Source organism: Solea senegalensis, linkage group LG4, assembly GCF_019176455.1.
Source record: "Solea senegalensis isolate Sse05_10M linkage group LG4, IFAPA_SoseM_1, whole genome shotgun sequence".
In the NCBI taxonomy this organism is placed as follows: Eukaryota; Metazoa; Chordata; class Actinopteri; order Pleuronectiformes; family Soleidae; genus Solea; species Solea senegalensis.
Genome location: NC_058024.1, coordinates 7,458,833 through 7,482,346, shown reverse-complemented (window position 1 = coordinate 7,482,346; position 23,514 = coordinate 7,458,833). Strand labels below are relative to the sequence as shown.

General features: G+C 42.3%; 2 protein-coding genes across 3 annotated transcripts; both read right to left on the bottom strand.

Moving 5' to 3' along the window:
- Positions 1-659: 659 nt before the first annotated feature.
- On the bottom strand, positions 660-6,863 carry faim2b (Fas apoptotic inhibitory molecule 2b). 2 transcript variants are annotated; one of them, XM_044022967.1, is made up of 12 exons: positions 6,701-6,863; positions 6,286-6,331; positions 5,352-5,419; positions 5,171-5,235; positions 5,004-5,057; positions 4,846-4,896; positions 4,431-4,470; positions 4,292-4,329; positions 4,118-4,205; positions 3,942-4,037; positions 2,363-2,416; positions 660-2,270 (listed from the first exon to the last, which is right to left on the bottom strand). In XM_044022967.1, the coding sequence occupies exons 1-12, from the start codon at positions 6,713-6,715 to the stop codon at positions 2,121-2,123; spliced, it is 765 nt and encodes a 254-aa protein (XP_043878902.1). In that variant the 5' UTR covers positions 6,716-6,863; the 3' UTR covers positions 660-2,120. The 2 variants fall into 2 exon arrangements, with proteins under 2 accessions (XP_043878902.1, XP_043878901.1); XM_044022966.1 differs by having other exon boundaries at positions 6,286-6,334; positions 6,701-6,862.
- Positions 6,864-11,290: 4,427 nt separating this feature from the next.
- On the bottom strand, positions 11,291-22,751 carry LOC122768551 (nuclear receptor subfamily 1 group D member 1-like). The gene is made up of 8 exons (XM_044024627.1): positions 22,094-22,751; positions 15,852-16,163; positions 15,652-15,740; positions 15,384-15,528; positions 13,281-13,885; positions 12,995-13,180; positions 12,695-12,905; positions 11,291-12,598 (listed from the first exon to the last, which is right to left on the bottom strand). Exons 1-8 carry the CDS (start codon positions 22,110-22,112, stop codon positions 12,402-12,404), a joined length of 1,764 nt encoding a protein of 587 aa, XP_043880562.1. The 5' UTR covers positions 22,113-22,751; the 3' UTR covers positions 11,291-12,401.
- Between the last annotated feature and the right edge of the window lie 763 nt (positions 22,752-23,514).

Here is a 23,514-nt window from a genome sequence, read left to right as displayed (position 1 = left end):
TGTCACTTAGAAGTGATCTGACCTCACCTATTGTAACTGAGGAACAGCACTAGTAAGTGTAATGTCAGGCATGTGGATCTCAGTAGACAGAGATCAGCACCCTCTGACACCCCTGAGAACATTAAGTTGCTCTTTCCACCACAAATGAGAACAGTTTGCCTGGTGTGAAGTAACTGGATGGTTCTTGTAGGATTGTGGTGATAGATGGGTCAAGATGTTGCTCATCAGTCATCTGTCGTTTTATAAATCCTCTCATTATGTCCAGGGTTACAGAGTGTGCAATTCTGCTGGGGATGGAGGACGAGAGCCGCAACTAACGATTATTTTCGATTAATCTGTCGATTATCTTCTCGATTAATCAATGAATCGTTTGGTCCATAAAATATCAGAAAACCTTAACAGATGTTGATCGGTGTTCGTCAAACCTGGAAATGATGATGTTCTCAAACCAAAATGATTGACTTTTAATGATTTCTTTGTTATCCAGAGCAAAGAAATGAAGAAAATGTTCATATTTAAGAAGCTTAAACAATCAGAAATCTTGTTTTAATCATGGAAAAACATCAATTATCAAAATAGTTGTCGATTAATTTAGTAATCGATTAATAATCGATAATCGTTTCAGCTCTAATAACAATAATTATGAAAGACAGACAGCACACTGTTGAGTCGTCGGTTTTATTTGAGTTATTTGTACACAGCTCAGTGTCCTTATAAAAACATTATGTCATATATTAAGGTAAATTTATGATGTAGGTAAAAACATTTAGCTTAAAAAAAAGCTTCAAATCTGGTCAGCTTGTTAAAATATGTGTTTTCTATTTCACCCCAAAGGCCACGGTAAAGTCAGACAAAACATTCTAGGTATGAGTAAATGACTAAAGGTACGGTGTGTGCAGAGACAAGCACGTTTTTCCCTTCATGTTTGGCCTTTGTTGTGCACACACACACGCGCGCACATTGACTTCCATTCTCTCAATCAGCCTAAACAAAATGTTATCCCACAGTTCATATCAGCCCTGAACATGACCACATTCTCAGAAATGACGTTTTTCATCATTATTAATACAGGTTTGTGTTTCCATGACGACCGCTGGTCCCGACAAGGTCAGTGCTGATGTCAGACGAAAGGTCCTTACACAGACACACACGTGCGCAGCATTCGTAGTGAGGACCCTCATAGACATAATGCATTCCCGAACCTTAACCTCTCAAAAACCCTTAAAAGATATGAGGACCAGCCAAAATGGTTTATATGTTTTTGTCCTCAGAAAACTACACACACACAACCTTCTTTTTATATCTTACTGAGGGCATGTCTTCGAGCCCTTTACCTTGACCTTAAATATCACAACTAAGTGCCTGACCTTAACCTAAACTTTTTTTTTTTTCATTTTTGATTTCCCTTCCTGCCTGGCCAGGTCTTTCTTTAATCCTAACCCTAATTTAACTCCACCCTGTAATCCTAACCCTACCTGTTTCCCTGGGGTTCGCTACTGTAGTAGACTTTTCTATTAGAGCACATTTGACTTAACCTATTTTATCATTAGTATTTATAGAAAAAAGGTTTTTAAGGTTGTACTGTGTGACAGACTTTAAACGTCAGGCGCCGGCCTGTGGTTCTGTGGACTGTTGTGTTGTCTTTCCTTTACCTAACCATATAAAACCAGGTGCTAACCCTGAAAAAGCCCTTTAAAGTTGCAGGTTCCCAAACATAATGACCCCACAAGGTCAAAAATGTCCTAACAAAGATGGGTTTGTGCAGTTTTTTTTGGACCTCACGAAGACGATGTGTGCTGTACATCTACATAGCTTTAAAGACACGGTTATTTACAGAGCAAGTTTCATAAACGCTTAGTTGTGACGCAGAGAGAGACGCAGCCAAGTAAAGTGAGCACTGATACTGATGAACTCTGTGACTGCTTTCATCCACTTATGGGCCTCGTGTGTGTTTGACGGCTGAGCTCAGATTAACAGGAAGGATCAGACACAACGGACAACTATGTTGAGGTGTGGTGTAGGTGAGGACGAGATTACACAGCCGGAGACAATGGCTGCTCTCTTCCTGCTCTCAGGTGTGATGTGTCTGAGAGGTGAAACAGACACGTGCATGAGGTTCTTCAGTCGCGCCCCTGTCCTGTGATCTGTAGCAGGAAGCTAAACAGGTAAATAATGTCCAGGTAGATGCTGAGCGTTGCAAAGATGTATTCCTCTGGACTTATGGCGTAGCGCTTGTTCCCCAACAGCATCTGAGTGTCAAACGCCAGGAACTGTAGCAGCAAGAGGCAAAAGAAAGACAAGAAGTCAATGAGGAAACGTCTATCATTTCTTTTTTAATAATGTCGAAGCATCTGCTCCTCACCAGTGTGAAGACGATGGCTCCTATCACGGCGTAAACAGCGTGTAACCAGGGAACCTGTGTCAGAACAATGTTACACAGAACAGAGTTAAGAAGGAGAGAGACGTGTTGCTAATTTAGGCGAGACAGTGAAGTGCTTTGCAGAACACGGCGTGAAGCTAAGCCCCTGACGCACACCCAAACACGGCCACGGCACCTGAGGTATTAACCTGCCAATGCTGTTTAATAATCACAGCTATTTTAGACCACGTCGTCTTCTCACTCTGGATGAAGGGAACACACTGTTACCACACTAGTGTCTCCCTGTGTGTGTGTGTGTGTGTGAAGCCTTTGTAACATTTACCATTCCAGGTATCTGTGATGTCAAAACTACAGTTACACATATCCATAATTCACTTTTTACATAACTTGCCATTAATGTGTATGGGGTTTGTCATTATAGATATTTACGTTTCATAAATGTGCATATTTATAATTCGTCACAATTGAAGTTCAAGTTATCTACAACTTCATTCCAACTATCTGAAACTTAATTCAGGATATCTAAAAAGGGCAATGTAGATATCTTCAATTGAGGATATTTAAAGATATATTAAACTTGAGTTATGACTAATCATAATAATGCTGTCGATACAGTTTTTATTGAGTTTTGATTTATTTTTTTTAATGAGTTAATGAGTTTAATTAGTTTTTTTGTTTTATTTCAGTGAACAAAAATTGCTTTTTCCTTATTGTGTTAGTTTTTCATTAAGTAGAATAACCTTGGTGTGTGTGTGTGTGTGTGTGTTGCAGGTGTGTATCCTTGATTGAATGACGTGTGTGTGAGCGTCTCAGTGGAGCCTTGGAGCTGATTGGTCCAGCACAGGTGGCTCCAGTATAAAAGGTCTGATTGTGGCAGCTGTGAGAGGTTCATGGTCTTCGTGGACGTTCTGTGCTTGTGTTTCATAATCCTTTCAAATGGTTTTGTTTTATGTGTTGATGGAGTCACCTCACTCTTGTTGTCATCAGGTTTCACCTCGGCCTGTTCTTAACACTAAATTATTATTAATCACTATTTTTTTATCAGAGAGTAGAGCAAAAGAAAAGCGACCAAACATAAAGAAAGAAAGAAATGAAACCTCTGCTAAACATTAGACGACTGTTTCAAAGTAAAATACACATCAATTGGCTACAGCAAATAAATGTACTATTATAAATGTGTTACCTGTAATCTACCTGTATGCAGCCAAGTCTTTATAGTACATTTTACTTGCAACAGTTATTTTAATATTTTACTCCCACGTACCCAATTTGCAATTAAAAGATTTGTCAAAAAGTCAAGAAAATAAATGTAGACAAGAATAAATGTTAGTTCACTTATTGTAAGTCGCTTTGGATAAAAGCGTCTGCTAAATGACATGTAATGTAATGTAATGGAGTCAAAGATCAGGAGCTGAAGACACTTAGAAACAGTTATTTGTGACGTCCTATTCTCCTTTTAAGGAAAGGACTATAATAACCTGTAGCTCACATAATAACGTCTATGTTTAAAATACTTTTCTAAAGCTACAGAGAATAGAACCATGAAATATGGTGAACTTACATAACCAAAGGGGACGACAATGGACATGGTGATGGCACAGAGAAGCATGACCATGCACAGAGAAAACAGGACGCCCTGACAGGACGTCACATCGATCTGCAACAGTGCAGGAGAAAAAAAACAAACATCGTTTAATGAGTCATTCATTATGATTATTAATAAGCTGCTTCTCTCACCTTGCTCTGAAAACTGAAGACAGTGACACAGAGACACACCAGAGCTGTGATTCCCACACACAGCAGCACAGACTGAGTGTTGTAAAAGCTGCAGGGAAAGCAGACGCGTGTGTTCATGAACGTGGAGCTCTTTCTCTGCACACACACGAAACACACTCTAGTATATTTTATTACCTTGACACAAATCCCATCATGATGGAAATGCTTAACGTCTAAGAAGGAGAGAGGAAATCCATAATTAGTTTTGATAATTGGCGTTTGATAAACTTTATTTTAATGTAATATGTCACATTTCACGATGTGAAATACTCACAAACAGAACTAAGAGAATGATGTTCCACGGAAACTGCCTCCTGATCAGGTAAGATTAAAAAGAATCCAGATTAAGTGACATCATTCTGTATGTGCTGCTTTAATATTTGTGTGGTTATTGATTTTAGGGCTGATTAATCTGTCGATCATTCTCTTGATTATTCACATTATCATTTGGTTGATATCTTCTTAAATGTCTTGTTTTGTCCAACACTGATTCAGTTTTAAGGATTTCTTTGTTAAATGGAGCAAAGAAATCAGAACATTTTCACATTTAAGAAGCTGAAAAATCAGAAAATTCTTTACAAAAACACTCAACCCGATTAATCGTTAATCGAAATAGTTCACGATTCATTTGGTAATCGATTGATAATCCATTGTTTCAGCCCTTACTGATGTTCCAGAGAAAACGTTACCTCAGCTCTCCACAGCAGGACAGTGCAATGTAGGTGGCAAAGAACATCATACTAAAAAGGGGGAAAGATAATAGAAAACTTTAGAAACAATACAAATGCAAAGGAATAGAAGGTGTAATGTATCACGTTATATAAGTTATTATATCACAGGCACTTACTAAGAGGCCATGTACAAGCCGGGATGAGTCTGAATGAAAAACCTGACAGGAGCGCTGCACACACAGACATTCAACTCATTAATACTCTGAATAATAATAAATTAATAAATAAATAAATAAATTAAGGAACAATGCAAATGATCATTCAGAAGAAACAACGTATTTACCAAAATGTAAAGAGACCAATGATCGCCACGGTAACCAAAAGCTGAACCATGAGGATGGCGTAGACCTGCAGGAGGAGAGGGTTTTATATCAGAGAAGTGGAGTTTATATTATTATTATTATTATATATATTATATTATATTATTATTATATAGTGTTTTTCTGTGTCTGTGTCATCAGTACCTTCCTGATAAAGGTTTGCCTGATGAACTTATCGTCCCAGGCAAACTGAGCCTCCATCTCCTCATAGCCTGAAGAAAAAGAAGCAGTTCTTCATTGTTAATTCTTAATTTTGTTTATTGCAGAAGTATTCAGACACATGAATGTCAGCATGTGCCTGACAGCTTTGTTTGTAAATAAACTGTGTGCATTGCAACGTGTACATTTAAAGGTCCAGTATGTAACATTCAGTGGATCTATTGGTTAAAAATGTGATATACTACCTATATGAAGGTTTATTATAATAGCCTCTAATAGCCTTAGAATAAGACCTTTATTAAATGTACTTTAGGGCAAGAGACTAGCTTCACTGTTTCATATACATAACTACTTCCTGTCATTGATAATGTATCACAACAGTTGTGGAATGACATTCAAATGTGTACAAAAATACAAATACAATGGAAAAAGACTATAAAATTGTGAATTATACTTTTCAGGAATTTATTTACAGAAAACCCTGATTTGTTGTGCATGTTTAAAACTGCGACGACTTCCTGTTACTGCAAATGACAGTTGTGGAACACTTAAAATCGCTGTCATAAACCTGTCATAAATGATTGTGACAGGAAGTAGTCACACTTCGCACATGTGCAGAACAAACCGAGTTTCCGGTAAATCAGGTAACAACGACAGAGGCCACCGATTTCTACAGGAGCCCAAACTAGGACAAACTAGTCAGAATGTGAGTTTGTATGTTTTCAAAGAGAAGCTTCTGACGCAAACCAAGACTCACAACATCCTTTCTGGTATGTGAAGGCCACCGTAGTTCACTGACACAGCCGTCTGTCTGTTACCGCTCTGCAGTCTCTAACTGTTACACACTGGACCTTTAATAACTTAAATGAGAATCAAATGATTACTTTTTTAAATAATGATAAGGATGTGTTATTCTTACCTGCTGTTGCCTCCTGATAGGTGGGAGGCTCATTGTCGTCAGTCACCTGCTGGGATAGGATTATAGTGGTTGACTTATCATATACATATATACATAATTCACATGTAGAAGTTGAAGCAGCTCAGTAACAGATTGGCCTATGAAACATCCGCCATGTTTCATGTGTTCAAAGGATTAGGAGGGAAGAATGTGATGGATGTCCATCTGTGTTGATCCACCACAGATGTCAACTGTGTTACAGCTGCACGACAGAGAAGCTCTATGTCATTTATTCTGACTCACAATAATTCCATTTTTGAACTTGGCGAGGACAGTCCAGATTTAAGTTCCTGTCCATGATCAATCAAATGACAAACAACAACAAAAACAAATGTCAAAAATCTAAAGAAATCACAAAAAAAAATCAAAAACCTACCTTTCCCTTTTTCATGATTATCCCCTTTTTGCTCCTTTAACTTCCTGTGTGTCGTCCAACAGCGTGATCAAAAACACTGAGTGCTGTTGTTGTTGCTGTGAGTTTGTCTCCTGTGTGCGGATTACACCAGAGCTTTATAGGCCTCCATGTGGTTAATCTCTGTCTAACCCTGATCCCTCGCCACCCCCGGTCTCATCCGAATGGTCGTTCCACAAATGTCCAGGTAGTTTCCAAACATTGACACAAAGCCAGACTGAACCACTGCTGCTGCGAAAATAGGGGGGTCTCTAATCTGACGTGCCGCCTGTACAAACCTTGTAAATAGTGTCCCGTAGTAAATGATCACGTGTGTTTGAATTACTGGAAGATTCAAACAACTGGACCTGCTATAAATCAAATGACAGATTATAGATTACAGATTACAGGTGGTCCACTAGTTATGACCACTTGTTAATGACACAACATGTCTCATAAACCAGTGATGTCACCCTTTTGTGTAAGAGACTGATTTAGTAAGTAGTCACTCCAGTCTAATGAGATGAAGAACATTCCTTTCACAAACAGTAATAATGAGATTCACCCACTTTAAGAAATGCGATTGTATAACTTGACTTTTTACTTAATCCTAATCCTCATTTTAGTGTCCACTGTTTTCTAAGGATTTTTTTCTGGATATTTACTGATATTGAAGACCTAAATAGCTTGATTTGTGACGACCATAACACAATAAATTAGAAGTGGGTATGGCTTCAACAGGGTATTTTATAGTTTTCAAAATGTAATATGAACAACGAAATATCGATTGGATTGAAGTGGAGGTTGAAATTTTATGCCTGAAATTGCAAGTTTGACCAAAAGTCGCCACTTGCTTTATTTTGTTCATTAGAGAAGCCTCAGAATTGAGCTTCAGATCAAAGTTTTTGATCACAAAAGAACATAACTATTAATAATTTACACCAAACCTATCTACAATCTACAAACCTAACTTGAATCGAGTTTCAGGTTTGAATCACAACAGTAAGATGTAAAATTTACTTGAAATCTTATAAAAACCGATGCCAAATATTGTATCGGCTCATCCCTCGGGATAACACAAGGGCAAGAAGTAAAATTGGAAACTATCCAGCCAGCGTGTCAGTGTGGGCCCCATAAAGTTTTTATTTGGCCTGATAATATGGCTCCCAAGTTGGTGTCCATGGTGGCCCCACATGTTTGCTTCCTATGTGGGGCCATGTTACTGAAACCATATGGGACCTGCACTTCATTGCCCACTTAGTACCCAGGTAGCCTGGAAAGTTTCCTAAGGGGGCCGAAGGTTGAAGTGGACCAACAATCGTGGGGCCACCATGGAAACCACGGACAAACCCGCTTGGGACCCATATTATCAGCTGAAATATGAACCACATGGACACATGGTGGCTGGATACAAAGTAGAACAGGAGGCAAAAGAAGACAAAAATGTCTAGTGAACTAAAATAATCCAATGCTCTATTGTAAAAATAACTGAAATACCATTCACTATCATCCACGATGTCATCAGAGTGATTGGTTGGAAATTAATATAAATAGTCTGCTATGGTTCTATTTTTCAACAATAAATTGTCTCCTTTACAGCAAGTGATATGTTATATGTAAACTGTTATTTGCATAGACATATAATTGATTCAGTAATGTTGAGAAAGATACATAAATGAAGGGAAAACAATCCTTGAAACTTGCATTCAATGATTTTATTTTGAAAAAAAAAATGCTGGACATAAACTTTCAAAATCAAATTTTTTACGCTCCTTCCTTCGTGTGGCCACTAGATGGCACCAGAAGACAAGACATTATGATATTGGGAGAAAGCGTGTGTCAAAAAAACACCATGTGCTTCCTTTGAGATTTGCTTCTTTGAACTATTCTGAATGAGAATCTATGACAAAGAAAAGATTGAGAGCTCATTCTGTGATGAGCTCAGACATTATCTCTCCTCCTTTAACCTTTAAAGAACTTCACGTGTGGGAAACAAACAAAATGTTTCAGACATGAACGTGACACACGTCGTTGTTGTTGTTGTTGTTCAGATCATATCAGCGTGTTCTGTTTTAGAAAACTGGGAAATTCTTTAATGAGTGGGTGTGTGCGGTCTGTTTGAAGTCAGGAGGAAACAGGTTATATCAGTAACGTATTTTTTTATTAGAACCCAAACAAAGTGCAGTGACAGTGCAGAAGCAGGTTTGTTTGTGTTATGGCGTCTCACTGTGGTTCTGTATCAGCTGCAGAGTCTGGACAGGAGGTCTCTCTGGTGACCGCCTGTGAACTGAAAGCTGAGATTTCAGAGAGGAAATCAAAGTTATGTTTGTACAATATGGACAGCAGTGACCTGAAGACTTCTAAATGGTTGCTGCAATCTCAGTTGAAAACATTGCAGGAGGCGTGAATGCCAGATTACGACATTACGTTGTGTTCATGCATAAAAAACATTCACATACGGACAATAACTTTGTACTTTTTATAGTCATATTTGATTAATATCAGCATGTCAGTGACAGGCGGAGATAGAAAGTATCATAAGGGTCTTTATTTATTTAAATTTAACCTCTTTCCTCAATCTCTGGTGACACATCGAGGTCATTTTATGTATTCAAATAATCCAGGCCTGTCCAAAATCCGGCCCTCAGATTATGTCATTTGACTCGAAATATTCTCATTTTTTCACTCCTGTGCGTCTTAGATTTGGTTGCATTTCCATTTAAAAATGATAAATGAAAATGTATATTTTATAAAACAGTGCATTTGTATGTAAATGTCATCAAATATGGCCCTCGTTATATAACATAATCCATTTCTTTCATATAGTGACAGGTGCTCAGTGGTAGAGTGTGTCGTCTTGCAACTGAAAGGTTGGGGGTTTGATTCCCGGCTCTGCTAGTCAACATGCAGATGTGTCCTTGGGCAAGACACATCGAGCACCTTTGGGATGAACTGGAACAGAGAGTGTGAGCCAGACCGTCTTGTGCCTGACCTCATAAATGCTCTACAGAATGAATGGAAACAAAACACTTAAAAATCAAGTTTAAAAAAAAAAATGTGGAAGCTGTTATAGCTGCAAAAACATGGACCAACTCTATATTAAAGTACTGTCTATATATTTGAGTACGTCATTACAGTTGGTGTGATGGTCAGGCGTCCCAATACTTTTGTCCATGTAGTGTAGATGCAGTATGAAAGTGTGAGTGAATGTGTGTGAATCAGTGAAAACTGTAGTTTAAAGCAGCTTTGAGTGTTCATCATGAATAGCAAAGCATTATTTATATATAAATACAGACCATTAGAATTATATTACTACCAACACTACATTTGTTCCTGCTGTTACTGACCCGTCCAGTAGATGGCATGTCCTCGACATTCATCCATTCATTTGTCTCCTGCTTATTTTCTGCACGTGACGTTTGCTGGAGCCGATCCCAGCTGACGCAGGGTGACCCGTGGGCCACTTCCTGGACAGATTGTCAGTCCATCACAGGGACAAATAATGACTCACTCTCACAGTCACACCTGCTGTGTCCAGTTAACCCAGGCAGAACATGCAAGCTCCATTCAGAAAGGATCACAAACCCGGGTCTTTTTTTTGCTGCAAGGCAACAGCGCCAGCCACTATGCCACCATGTGGCCCCATGATGGTGCATTGATTTGACTGAGACACTGGTGGTGTCGCAGCACTATTTGAGCCTGAGCTCTAGCTTTTATTGGCTATAGCAATGAAAATGAAGCCTTGCTGTGTTCATTTAAAGAAACAAATGTGGTTGACGCTCATATTTTATATCTCGTTCTTGTTTGTTCTTGGTGTTTTCTGGCAGTTGACATCTGTAATGTAATGTTACGGCCTTCTTCTCTTGCTGCCTCCATCCGGAATCAGATCTTAGAATATTGCTTCTTTTTTTAAAAATATTAGAAACATAAAGGTAAATTTGTGTTGCTCATCTTTCATCTTTGAATGTGTCTGATATTAGCACACAGTTTATCAAATAACAAACACAGACATGGGGCCTCTGTGTCTTAGCTTTCAATCTCAGCTCACCAGACCAGAGGCTTGTGAAGGCTGCAGTTGCTGTTTACGAAAAAATGTTCCCAAATATTTATACTAGAATGTTTTCTCCGAGGCCTTCCCACTCGACTGTGGTGATTGGGGTGATAGCAGAGGGAGGGACCCTCACACCCAGAGTTTCCAAGCACATTAACCCACTGACCAAGTGTCTTGTTTAAAGTCACGTTTGCACACGTCACAGAACCAGATGCGTTTGAATTTCATGACCTCCCTCCTCCCCCCCCACCCCCCGGCACGTGCTCCGCATCTCTGCTCCACAAAGTCACCGTGACCATCACCTCATTCTCAACGCAAGTGTGTCACCACTCTGTAAAATAACATTCGTTTGTTACCAAAACACACAAATATGATTAGTCTGGCTCATAACAAAGCCTCTCTAATGGCTCTCACACCTGGAGCACGACTGGCTGACTGCGCCTGTTGCTAGGCGACGGCCCCCGTAGCGTGCGGCGCTGATCGTCATGAGGGAGAAAAGGAGAAGAGATGAGGACAAGGAGAGATGCTATAGAACATTATTTAATAATGGTACTCTATGGTGTGACCATAAAACATTTACAAAATATTCACAGGGTAATGCAGTCAGTCAACAATACATTTATTTTAATTTTATTTATATTTTTATTTATATTCATATATATATATATATAGAGATAGATTTTTTTTCAAAAAAAAAAGTTTATACTTGGAACACATGGTTCAAATGCTGCTTCCTCTGCAGTCTATACAGCCATCTATGATGTGACGTCGTACAATAATTTCAATACTAGCTTCATTTACATATTCCAGGATCTGCACACTAGCGTGGGTACGAACCGGGAGCGAAAAAGGTTATGTACAAAAATTTACAAGCGAACACTTTTACACACACACACACACACACACACACACACACACCCATCAGTTTACCCATCAGACACGGTCTGAAATGACCGGAAACTTCTCCCCTGATTACCGCAATACACACACCAATCATTTCCGGAAGAAGCAAATAAAAAAAGAAAAAGTCTTATTTCTCATTCACAGATGAGATGATTTCCATAAAGATTTCCCTCACTGGTAACATGCTGTCAAAATAGCTTAGGGTGGTTCCAACGAGGCAAACACAACGTGTTCTCCCAAATGTGACGGGTATTTCTATTGCTATATCATCATAGAGTAATGTAAGAGCATGAATGTACAGTATGAATGAGTGTTTGTGTCCACTTCTCTTCCAGGGAAAGAGGAGCCTGTGTGTTTCCTTCTTGGATAAGAGGGAGGAACAGAGAAGCCCTCTTTCACTTTGGTCTTCAGAAGATAAACTGCAGGAGTGAAAGCTAAGTGACTCGGAGGTTTGACGTTGGCCCGTGGAACCCAAGGAAGAACACCGGCTATGTTTATTTATTTTTATTTTTGTTTGTTTTTTTGCTATCCTGGAAGCAACTGGAGAGAAGGTCAGTTTCGAGTTCAGGAGCTTCTGCTTCCTGCTGTGCGTCCGTCCTTTACAGAGTACACTTTCTCACAGCAGGTGGGCACGGAACAGCTCCCACATCTTGTCCATCACGCAGAGGCCAGAGTTCTGTATGTGATCGGCCTGGTTTCCCCAAAGCAGACACCTCAGTCCGCCGTCTGACCTCAGGGATCGATGCGGAAAGCTAGAAGCTTGTCAGAGTGCTGGTTGTTCAGGGTGCGCAGGTCTGGCAGACGGAGCAGCAACTTTGGGAAGAGGGTGCTGTCGTCGGGGCGGCGACTGGTGATGAGAGACCGCAGAGCTTTGATCAGGTTCTCCTGCAGCAGCTCCACCGCTCCCACGTCCACAACACCGGAGCGATCTGTGAAAAACAGAGGAAGAAGCTTGGTCAGAGGAGATCTGTCTGTGTGTGTGTGTGTTTGTTTGCCGAGTGGAAGTGGAACAAGTGTAGTCTTACCGGCTGACACGAGCACGACGGCCATGAAGAGAGCCATCTCATCCGGCTCCAGACCCAAAGATCCCAGCTTCTCGCTGAAATCAAACATGGCGTCCAGTAAAGAGCCCATGCCGAGAGCCCTCAGCGACGCCAGCGAGTACGTCTGCCCGTTCAGGAAGGTCACCGTCCTCTCCTTGGCATCAAACAAGGAGCAAAACCTCACCATCAGAACCTGTGAAAAGAGCCGGCATTAGAAACACATCTAAACTCAGACGGTGAACAGAGGAAGTAAAAGTCATACTTTGGATGAAGTGGATTTACCTGAAAAGTGCCGGATTTGAGCAGCATGACCTGATCATGCTGGCTGAGGGTCTGGAAGCCTGGGATGCTCTTTGCAAACTCCACCACTTCTTTAACAGCAGGAGTGAAGCACTGGGAGAAAGACTCCCACACCTCCTGACTGGAGCGGCTGGCTGGAGCCACAGGACAGGAGTTGAGTGGACATGCCTGCAGGACACAGGGAGACAAATCAAGACGTGTTATTGATGCAACTTTCATAGATATATACACATATATATATAGTTCTCTGGGAAAGAAAAAGACTCACCAGCACTTTGGCGCCACCATTCAGCTTCCAGGGGCAGGAGTTTTGGTTCTGGGACTCACTGGCTGGGAAACCGTTGTGATTGGACGAGTAGGCCTGCGCTGATATGTTGCCGCTGACGGGACACTGGTTCTGATTGGAGGAGTAGGTGTACTGGGCGTTATCCACATGAGGATTAGCGGAGTGTTCACTGTGAGTGGGGGCAGCGGGGCAGTTTGTGGGGGCGCTGCCGTAGCTCGACGTCACGTTCACCTGCTCCCTGTGCGGCGCGTGCTGCGTCTGGGTCGACGTGTGCGTCATCGCCGCGTCCTGCCCCGCACTGTTCCGGAAAGAGGAGGATGGAGTGCCGCTGCCGCCGCCGCTGTTGTTGTTGTTGTTGTTGTGGGACGCCATCTTGAGCGGCTTCCCGTCGCCGTTCACCAAGCCGCTCTGGTAAGACTGCGGCGCGGGGCGCTCGTTCGTCTGGTTCTGGGCACCGGCGAGGGCGTCGGGGGGAGAGGACACCTCCATTTCCATGGAAGCGGATTCGTTGAGGCTGTTCATGTAGCTCTGCATCTCGTCCAGTAGCCTCTGCTTCTCCCGTTTGGGAATGCGGCCAAAACGCACGGCTATGGAGAGAAGAGAAAACCAGAAGGGGACATGAGATGTTAGCATTTACTGCTGAGAAGAGCATCGCTGGCAGAATTTTAATCACCCTCAGTAGGAACACAGACAGTTAAACGATCTTCACATTACTCTATGAATCAGGTTGATCGGCTCTATGTCAGAGCGATCGATGAAATGTAATCTGGGCAGAAGTGAAAGGGGGTTCATCTCTGGATGAAAAGGCCTTATTCTCTGCATTTGTGGAGTGTTCTTGAATAAAACACGCTTGGCACAAACAGTTTTCACATTAAACCAATAAAGAGCAACAGAACACTTTCAGCTCTAAAAGGAATCCAGCATCTGACCCTTCCCTCTAATCTCTACACGGACAACTAATCCCAATAGTGTGGCTCGTCTGTCTCCATCACAGCTGTTTCATGACGACACAGACAGTAAAGCCTTCATCTCGTGCGCCCGCCTCATCTTCCTCTCCAGCCTTTGCAGTCCTCCCTTCCCCCCCTTTCCAATAGCGCACCTCCACTGACAGCCCTATTTATAGTGCTCTGTATGCTACACCACCACCACCACCTCCTCCTTCCCCCCTTTTTTCTCTTTCGCTCTCTTTCTGCCCTTCACTTGAGCTCTCCTTCTCTCAATTCCCGTGGAAGTAGGTCACTGGGTCAAGTGCACTGAACATGATGTCATTAGTAAAATGACATCCACAGTAGAGGGAAGGTCACGCGGCAGGTAGCAGAGGTGAGGAGACAAAGGGTTGAAGGAGGGACAAAAAATGATGGTAAACGAATGTGAGAGCAGACGTCGCGTTTTCAAGACGTGAAAATCCCCAAAAAAAGGCCCTACTTAAAGGTTCTACTTTTCTGTGAGGATAGGAACCAGTAACATATGGTGTCCCTGTTGCAATGTGATGAATTAGCAGGTGATTTTTTAACTTCCTCCCTTTTGGCTTTTTTTTGGGTCAACTAAAAATATTTGCTCCAGAAAAATCATGATTTATTATCACCTAGTTCAGTCGCTTCCCCAGAGACCGGGGCTCCTGCGGCAAAGTGATGCAGTGCAGCAGATAAGCCGCTGTTATATTATTATTATATTTTCAGGTTTGCAGGTTTTATGAATAACATGCAAAAAAACTAAACTGTACATCTGGGTGAACACAGGAGGTAATCAACAACGCTGTGCCCCATTTTCCCAAAATAAAAGTGTATTTGTCAGAATTTCTGTATGACTGATGACTACTGAGACTCCTGAGCTCCTCTTGCCATAAATCAGAGAGCAGAGCAAGGAGAAAAGGAGACGGAGGGGGAACAAAGACGAAAGGAGAGAAATATGAAAGAGAAAATATGAAGAGGAAATTAATTGTTATCATGAGGATCTTTGCTAGAATCACCCTTTATTTTGCAAAAGCTCCTTTTTTATTTTCTTCACATTCTGTACATTAGCGTCTCCTCTCTGTAATCTCTGTATGTCTTCATGTATTTTATAAGCACATGAACTGTCTCTCACCATCTCGGGACATGCCCACGGAGAGACACTTCTTAAAGCGACAGTGTTGGCACCGGTTTCGGTTCATCCGCATGATGAGACAGTTTTCATTCTTCACACACATCTTGTAGTGGATGTTCTGCTGAATGCTGCGTCGGAAGAAACCCTGGAAATGACAGGAGAGAGAGAGAGAGAGGGAAACGTTGAGGCACGTCTGCTGTGTGACAGTGTTTCTCTGAGTGTGAACCCACAGAAAGAAAAAAAAAGAGAAGCCTAATCTCAGTCTCACCTTGCAGCCTTCACAGGCGTGAACGCCATAGTGGAACCCTGATGCGATGTCTCCACACACCTTACACAGAAGCACCATGCCGCCGGTCTCTGTGAAGGAAACACATATCCATCATTAGAGAGAGAAATACGGAGACAGACTCGCTGGCAGAGGAACACAAAGGCATCACAGGAAGGAGGGAAATGAGTGTGGCTACTTACTGCTGAACGTGCCAGTGAAACCACAAGGTCTTTTGGCAACGGTGGGATGGTTGTAGGTCGCCGATGACACCGTTGTGACTTGGGCGACTGGGGCATTGTTTACTTCGGGAAACTGGAAGACCATTTTCGGGGAAGGAGTTCCGCCCCCTCGTTCCCCTCGCTGCCTCAGGGCCCCAATCTCCTGAAAGGAGATACCCTCTGGGGACGAAGGCTGTGAGTGGGAGGAGGGCGACTGGGTCTGGTATCCACTTGAAGGGCTGCCAGGACTCGGGCTGGCACTGCCAGAGGAGCCGGCGTACAAAATAACACCACCTGGAGGAACAGAGGCGAGATCTGAGTTCAGTGATCCTCATCCGACTCTATGTTCACATGTTGAAAAGACGTGGACGTGCAGGGCAATACCCTGGTTTGACTCAGTACACTTGGTTGGCACACGTTCACACAGACACACAAAACCCCGACCTTTTTGGGACAAGAGATATTTGATCTGATGAATAATTTAAAAAAGGCGTCACAACCTGAGCAATGATAACTCTGACCTGGATATTTGTGCCAATGTCTTTTGTTTCTCGTCTGGCCGGCGGCCAAATAAAAAAATGTTCACTGTGCCAACTCTCATAAAGCCAGTGAGAACAGAGCTGCGTGCGATCATGATAAACGATACTTTGGCATCATAGCAAACGCATCAGTGAGGCTTTTGTAAATAAATAAATAATGCTACATACACAAAGAGCAGGTATGATAAAAAAGAAAGAAAAAAGGCTTATCTGCTGGAAGAGCCAACACCCACATACAGCCAACAGTCACACCATGGATTCTCATCTCTGTGACACAATACATGACACTACACGGCCCATAATAAGTCAAAATAGTTGACCAGATCGAATAGACGGTGCGTTTGCAGCGCTTGGTGCAGAATGAATGTAGGTCTCAGCAAATGCACGTGGAAGAAAGAGGGAATGATATGCACGATGATATACAGTAAGTCACGTTATATTCTCAACGAGCCACAAACAGGCCTTTGTTTGGGGCTGTCACATCACATCGGAAATGCCCTATTACCCCCTCACCACAGCGCCGCCGATCCACCGCCTCCCACCCACCCTTGTTTTGCAGACAGTGTTCTTCCCTGTGAGATGAAAGCCTGCCCCTCACGTGCAGGCTGAGCCAGCCACGCAGCGCTCTGCCTGCCTGACTCTTTTCTCCTCTCCCTCCTCCCTTCGCTATCCTCCTCCCCTCTTGTTCTTCCAACCTCCTACCTCCTACTCCTCCCTCCCTCCCTCCCTCCCTGCATTGGCTTTCAGCCTGCAGACCCATCTATCCGCCAGCCACCTGACCGAGAGCTCACATGGACTCTTGACACAGTTCCCGCCCGGCTCACAAGGCTCTTTGCGCAGTCCCGTGTAGACAACAGCAGCAGCAGCACAATAACAAGCGCGAGGGCAGATCACGTTTGGAAGGAAGAGGGGGAGAGAGGGAGAGAGAGAGAGAGGGCTTTAATGCTGTGACTACAAATGAAGGGGACAGCAGGCAGGGCACAGATACCTCAGGATGATGCATTCCACAGAGTCACTCGACACTGTGCACAGTCACGTGGTTCTGACACACTCATATAAGCTGATTCCTGTGCGAGCCCTACTTCCCCCATTTCTAATGCTGGCACTGCTCGTTTGATTTAAAGCAACGTGGTGACAGTTGTGAAGGTATAATCAATATGATTTATGACATGACATGATTTTAACTCAGGTCATGTTACTGCCTCCAGCGTCACTGCCTGTGCACACTCTGCCCTTCTTTTTTTTTTATTTTGAATTAGAACAGTGTGTCAGGTGTCTAATTACTTGAGCATTAAAAACCTACGAGCCCAAACACTTCCCAGGCACGACGATTGCATGCCTCACATTCTGTGTCATTTGGCTCACGCCGCGTCGATCGTAACAGCACGTTTGCGGTTTCTTAGAAAACATCCTGTTCTACCGTTAATCACAAACAGGTTCCTGCACGCCAGGTAAAAGAGGACTGGATGTGCCGTTGTGCTGGTTTTATCAAATCGATAGAAATTGGGCACATTTCCTCCTGACGGGCCTTGAGTCATCGGCGTGAGCCGTGTGCGTTCTCTCTCCTTGAGAAAACACGTGCTGCATTTCTGTTGAGCTCTAAGTGCCTCCTTAATACCACTCCTCACACGTGTCAACGCTGACAGCGAGGCACTGCGTGGCCTTGAGTGCCCCTGTGCGGTGGCAGCTCCAGTGTCTGTCAGCCTGTGACTTCACTTCACACATGAATGTTGCATGTGTGGCTTCCTCTGTGTGTGTGTGCGTGCGTGAGAAACATGCAAATATGTGAACATGTGAATCACCTACAGAGGAAAGCGTCTCACGAGCTCCACACACCCTCTCTCTACACTCACAGTCAACATCCCCGCCCCTCTGGTGTCAACGCGTTCCATATTCAGTTTCCTTGTAAATTTCCTGGAATCTGCCTTGACTGGGAGCCAGAACAAGCTCTGAGAATATCATCGCTGCTGCACTCGGCCCACAGGTTGTGACATGTGACCCGCGGATACACAAATGGCCATGAGAGCTGCACAGCACAAACAACACACTTCACTGGCCAGCCTACGTCTGGGCTTGTGCTCTCCCAGCCCTTGAACATGCATATGGCAGACGCACACACAGTGTACAGTCAACATGCTTGTATCATGACTGAGGGGGCGGAGGGAGAGGAAGCACATGTTTCCTCTCAGTCTGTAAACATACTGTTCATGTGCAGTGAAGCTGTGAACAGTCAGCTGGCATATGCATGATGTCCATGGAGCTCATTCAAGGTGACCTCGCTGATTAATGATTGGTTTTAATTGACCTTTTAATGTATTTATCTCCCTTTTATATTGATGAAAAAGAGGCAGACATAAAATAACAGCTAACAGCTAACAAACAACAAAAAAGTGCAGAAATATGTAACATCAGTAACAATGGAGCACAACATTTTCTCTCCCAATTACTAATAATTCCCATTGACCAAAATACCATTTCAACCCCAACTAAGAAGATGTGCTTACAAATAAACACAACATATACAATCAAAATGATTTTCATTATATATTTTATACTATCTTTTAATTTCAATGTGTTTTTTAATGGGATTTTTCAGGCCCAACTGCAACTCCACCTGTACTACTTCCTCTAAAGGGAAACATCATTTATATAACTGACATCATGTTCTATTTAAGAAGAGTTTAAAGTAGCATTAACTCCCTTATTCGTCGCTCATTTTCCCCATAAACTTCCATTCAAACAACCAGCGGTGTGGCCCCCCGGTGGCTGTACAGCACATTTATACTTCCACTTTGGCCTCCTTGGAATAACTGGAAGACTTCGCCCACTTTTTATATGTGAGTTATGAGTATCACGTAGGCTCACCACCATATAAATCACCATAATGGATTCACGTTGGTCAACAGTCGACGAGCCACGCTCGTACAGTGTTTACGGTTAACCATTAACCAGACTGCTCCAAGGCCTTCGCCCTCGGTGTTGTTTTCACGTTATATTTTATTGGTAATTATTAATCTGCTGACAGACTTTAGATCCATCACCATCACAACAAAAGCAGAGTAAGCAACAGGAAATGATAAAAAAAATCTTCTGCCGATGATTTCATGTTCACTTCTTATAGAAGTTGTAAAAATCATGGGTTTAGTTAATTTATTATTGAAGTATTTCGTTTTTTTTACTGTCTTTCTTTTTAAATAGTTTATGACATGTTTTATATGGAGTTTATAAGATAAGCTTCCACACTGTGAACAAAAGGTGTAACCTCTAAGAGTTCATGCCACATACCATGTCAAACACAGCCTGGCGTGGGTGGACACGTCCTTTCAAACGCCACGCAGAGACACGACGGTGTCAAACAGTATCTCTTTAATGAACACCTTTAAACATTTTACACCGGTTATAGTAACCAGGACGACGTTAAACCTCTCTGACCCACTGACCAAGCTACCAGGGAGTGAGACAGAGAGAGAGAGGAATCCCCGTGCAGTGGGGATGAGTGAGCGCGAGCGGCGGCGCAGAGGAACGACCACGAGGGGCGGGGAGCCCGGGAATCACGCGCGGCACGTGGATGCCGAGGCTGGATACACGTGCTGTCAGGCTCGAGGAGGAGTGGAGCTGCATGTTTGATAAAAATCAGGCGCATGATTCTAAACATTGTCACGACAGTGGAGTCCACTCGTGTCAAACAGGGAGGAGACGAAAACACGCCATAGCTTACCCTCTGTAACCCACACACCAACGATTCTCCTCATTTCAACGATATAATGACGAGCTTCTCTCTTATAATTTTTCTGATGACGTCATTTGCCTCGAGACCTGGGGCAAATAATAGTGTAAGATAGTTTTCCTTACGCTCTTAAAATGTAGAACACCAACACATCGTTTCCTTTGATCGTTACCTTTCATTGTATCCTCGCGCCTATTTGAGTCATAATAATAACAATAATAATAATTAGTACTCTTAGTGTTGAACATGACATTAGGAAAGAGAAACAAACAAGCACAAACTAATTAAATGAGTCATTTAACTCTGTAATAATAAAAATAATAATAATAATTTAGATTTGTGGATTATGACCACAACAACTGTAATATTACATATTAATAACTCCTCTAAATGAGTACAGTATAATGAACATGTACTGTACATGAATGAATGAAATGTCCTCTTTTTGACCCATATCTGTCAACGTGTCACATGTTAGTAAACCAGAGAGTGGTGTTGAATACAGTGTCACACTGAGCTACAGAGTTAAAGGTTCTTCAAAACTGGGACATTCATCATCATCATGGGCTTCCTCCCACTACATTTATTTCATAACTCAGTTCCTGGCAGAACAAACTGTTTACTCCGAGCAGGGCCCGTCCACTCACACACACATGGGGCCAGTACATGGAAACACAAGTTGGCAGGAGCCACTTGTTTTGGCTGAGTAGGCGTGACCGCTCCTTGACACAGAGCCTACTCACATGTGCTGGGAGGGGCCACTGATTCAAACATATACAGTATAAGCCAATAGTGAGTGACAAGCCAAAAGAAGCCTAAACATGAGTCATACTGAAGAAAGGAAAAAAAAGAGAGAGAGAGGGAGCGAGGTAACAATGCACTCATTCTGTGCAGGTTCTCTTGAATGCAGCACAGGAGTGGAAAATGGGAGGACGAGGGAGGACGTAGGTGAGAATGACACAGAGAGTGAGGAAATCACACTAAAAACAGAATCATGAATACATGACATGGGGGGGTGTCTGAGGTCGTGCCTCACATGTTTACATGGAGAGAATGAAAGAAGACTGACAAGAGAGGACTTCCCTCTTCCACTTCACTGAGACCTATAAATGTACCATTCATGAACATGAATCGCACTCAAAGGCATGTTTGTTTTTAAACTGACCTCACGTAATACCACCCAGTAAGGTGCAGATATACATGCATGTGGAACATATAGGTTACAGTGTCAGTGCCGTGGGGACTGAGCTCAGTTGCATCCTGTGGTTCACACTTCAGTATCAGGTGCATTTGACTCCTCAGCATCAGCTGGCAGATGAACAAGAACCAAAATGTCACCCTATGCACCTATATATATATATATATGTATACAGTGTATATATATATATATATATATATATATATATATATATATATATATATATATATAGACTCATTTGTGTCTGATACCAATATAGCATCACATCCTTGAGTCTCCATCTATCAATACCAATGTCAGTACAGCCATTTTACATTGTTCATATTCCTAAACTGTTGCAGCACACTTTCCTTCCATCACCAGAGAGAAGAAATAAACAGCCTCCAACATGACTCAGTTAAATTACCATTGCTGCTTTTAATGTGCATGTTTTCCCTTAATGCTCCAAGTATATTTTTCTTTTCTTAAAAAAAATAAAAAAAATGCAATCCAGTGATTCTGAGCAGTATTATATATTGAATATGGCATCAGTCCATTCCAAATACTAAGTCATGCAGCTATACTTAAAATATAAATATATATTATATATAATAATAATAATAATAATAATAATAATAAGGATACTGTGCAATGACATCTATATACCCTTTACATGCACAGGCACCATTGCTGCTGCTTCCATATCAAGTATCTGCTTTTGAAATAAATTTAAAGACACACACACGGAAAGAAAGAAAGAAGGTTTTTAAAGACGACTTACCACCTGGGCTGTTTTCCATGTTTTCCCTTGTCGATGAATCGATACTGAGTCGATCACTTGGTTCTTCTTGCAGTTCGACTGAGGGCGTTTTAAAGCTGGACTGACTGGATCTGCTGCTGCTGCTGCTGTTGTTCGACACCGAGGAGTTTGGTTGAAACAGGTGAAAGAGTCATGAACTGCCACGGCATAGAGAGAGTGTCCCAAAGCTCAGAGAAGCACGAGGGTGCACAGGGCATTTGAGGGTGAGTGCACAAATAAAACGCGCAAGAATAAAAAATGATATTGTTTTGATAAAAAACAAGGAAATATTCGATGATTTAGATGATTCCCAGTATGAACCAGCTCCGTGTGCTCGCACCTACAGAGATCACTGTGGACTGAGGCTTTCTCGAGATTACAGGCGTCCCAGTGTCAATGCGAGTGCGTGTACAGTCACCACCAAAACACGACCTGAGTGGAAGTAGTTTAAAGCTCCCCCCACTCATCAATAAGCATCACGGGTCCTAAAATAACCAGCACGTTTTCCGGTGCCTGAAAAATGTGACCGTCTCTCTCTCTCTGTCTCTCTCTCTCTCTCTGTCTCTCTCTCTCTGCTTGTGTATCTTGAATCTCCTGTTTACTGATGTGTAGATGTCAGGGATCTCTCTCTCTCTCTCTCTCTCTCTTCTCCCTCGTTCTGTCACGCTTTCTGAAAAAACAACCTCCTCCTCTTCCCTCCTACGCCCTTTTTTTTTTTTTTTTTTTTTACTGGTTCTCACTTTCTCATTGGCTGACGGCCCCGCGTGCTGAAGGCACTTTGGGTTCGTTCGACGTTGGAATGCTGCTTAAAGCTCTGCAGCATGTGCGCATGGCATGTGAGCTGGCGCTGCCCTACTGACACACATTTTATGCTAATGAGCTGCCTAGGCTCGGCGACGAGAGGGAGGGGAGCGAGGGAGAGATGGGAGGGGAATGCGAGAGGTCTCACTCCGTCTGTAGTTCTTTGTGATGGTGACGACGTTTGTTTCCGCGCCAAGACGTCGAGTCTGAATTAGACATTGTTTAGAAGTCGGATTTGTAATCATATCTAATCAGAATCTGATCTTCCTCACCAACTGTTCACATTATAGATGGCAAGTGATCAGACATAACAACTAAAACACAACAACACTAACTAAACACAACAAGATTAACTAAAATATCTCATGTGTGTCTCTGTGTATGCATTTATTTATCTCAGTAGTGTTTATCTCAAGTTATTTGTTTTCATTATGTAGTTGCACATGACTCATGCACATCTTTTCCTAGTTATTTCAAAGTCATTAAACTGGTTTACTAGTTTAAATTACTTTTACAATTCAAGTTCAGTATTGCCACACGTAGTAGTGCTTCACGTTGAATAAGAAAGTGTAAGTTAATACTAGGCCCCTTTTGTGATTTTA

What these genes read in the sequence shown, in the direction of transcription:
- faim2b (XM_044022966.1), bottom strand. An exon ending in ATTGGTCTCTTTACATTTTG is followed by an intron (nt 5,058 to 5,170) that starts GTAAATACGTTG and finishes CTGTGTGTGCAG; the next exon opens with CGCTCCTGTCAGGTTTTTCA. An exon ending in TTGTCGTCCCCTTTGGTTAT is followed by an intron (nt 2,417 to 3,941) that starts GTAAGTTCACCA and finishes GTTCTGACACAG; the next exon opens with GTTCCCTGGTTACACGCTGT.
- LOC122768551 (XM_044024627.1), bottom strand. An exon ending in ACGCCTGTGAAGGCTGCAAG is followed by an intron (nt 15,529 to 15,651) that starts GTGAGACTGAGA and finishes TGTCATTTCCAG; the next exon opens with GGTTTCTTCCGACGCAGCAT. An exon ending in TCAAATCCGGCACTTTTCAG is followed by an intron (nt 12,906 to 12,994) that starts GTAAATCCACTT and finishes CTCTTTTCACAG; the next exon opens with GTTCTGATGGTGAGGTTTTG.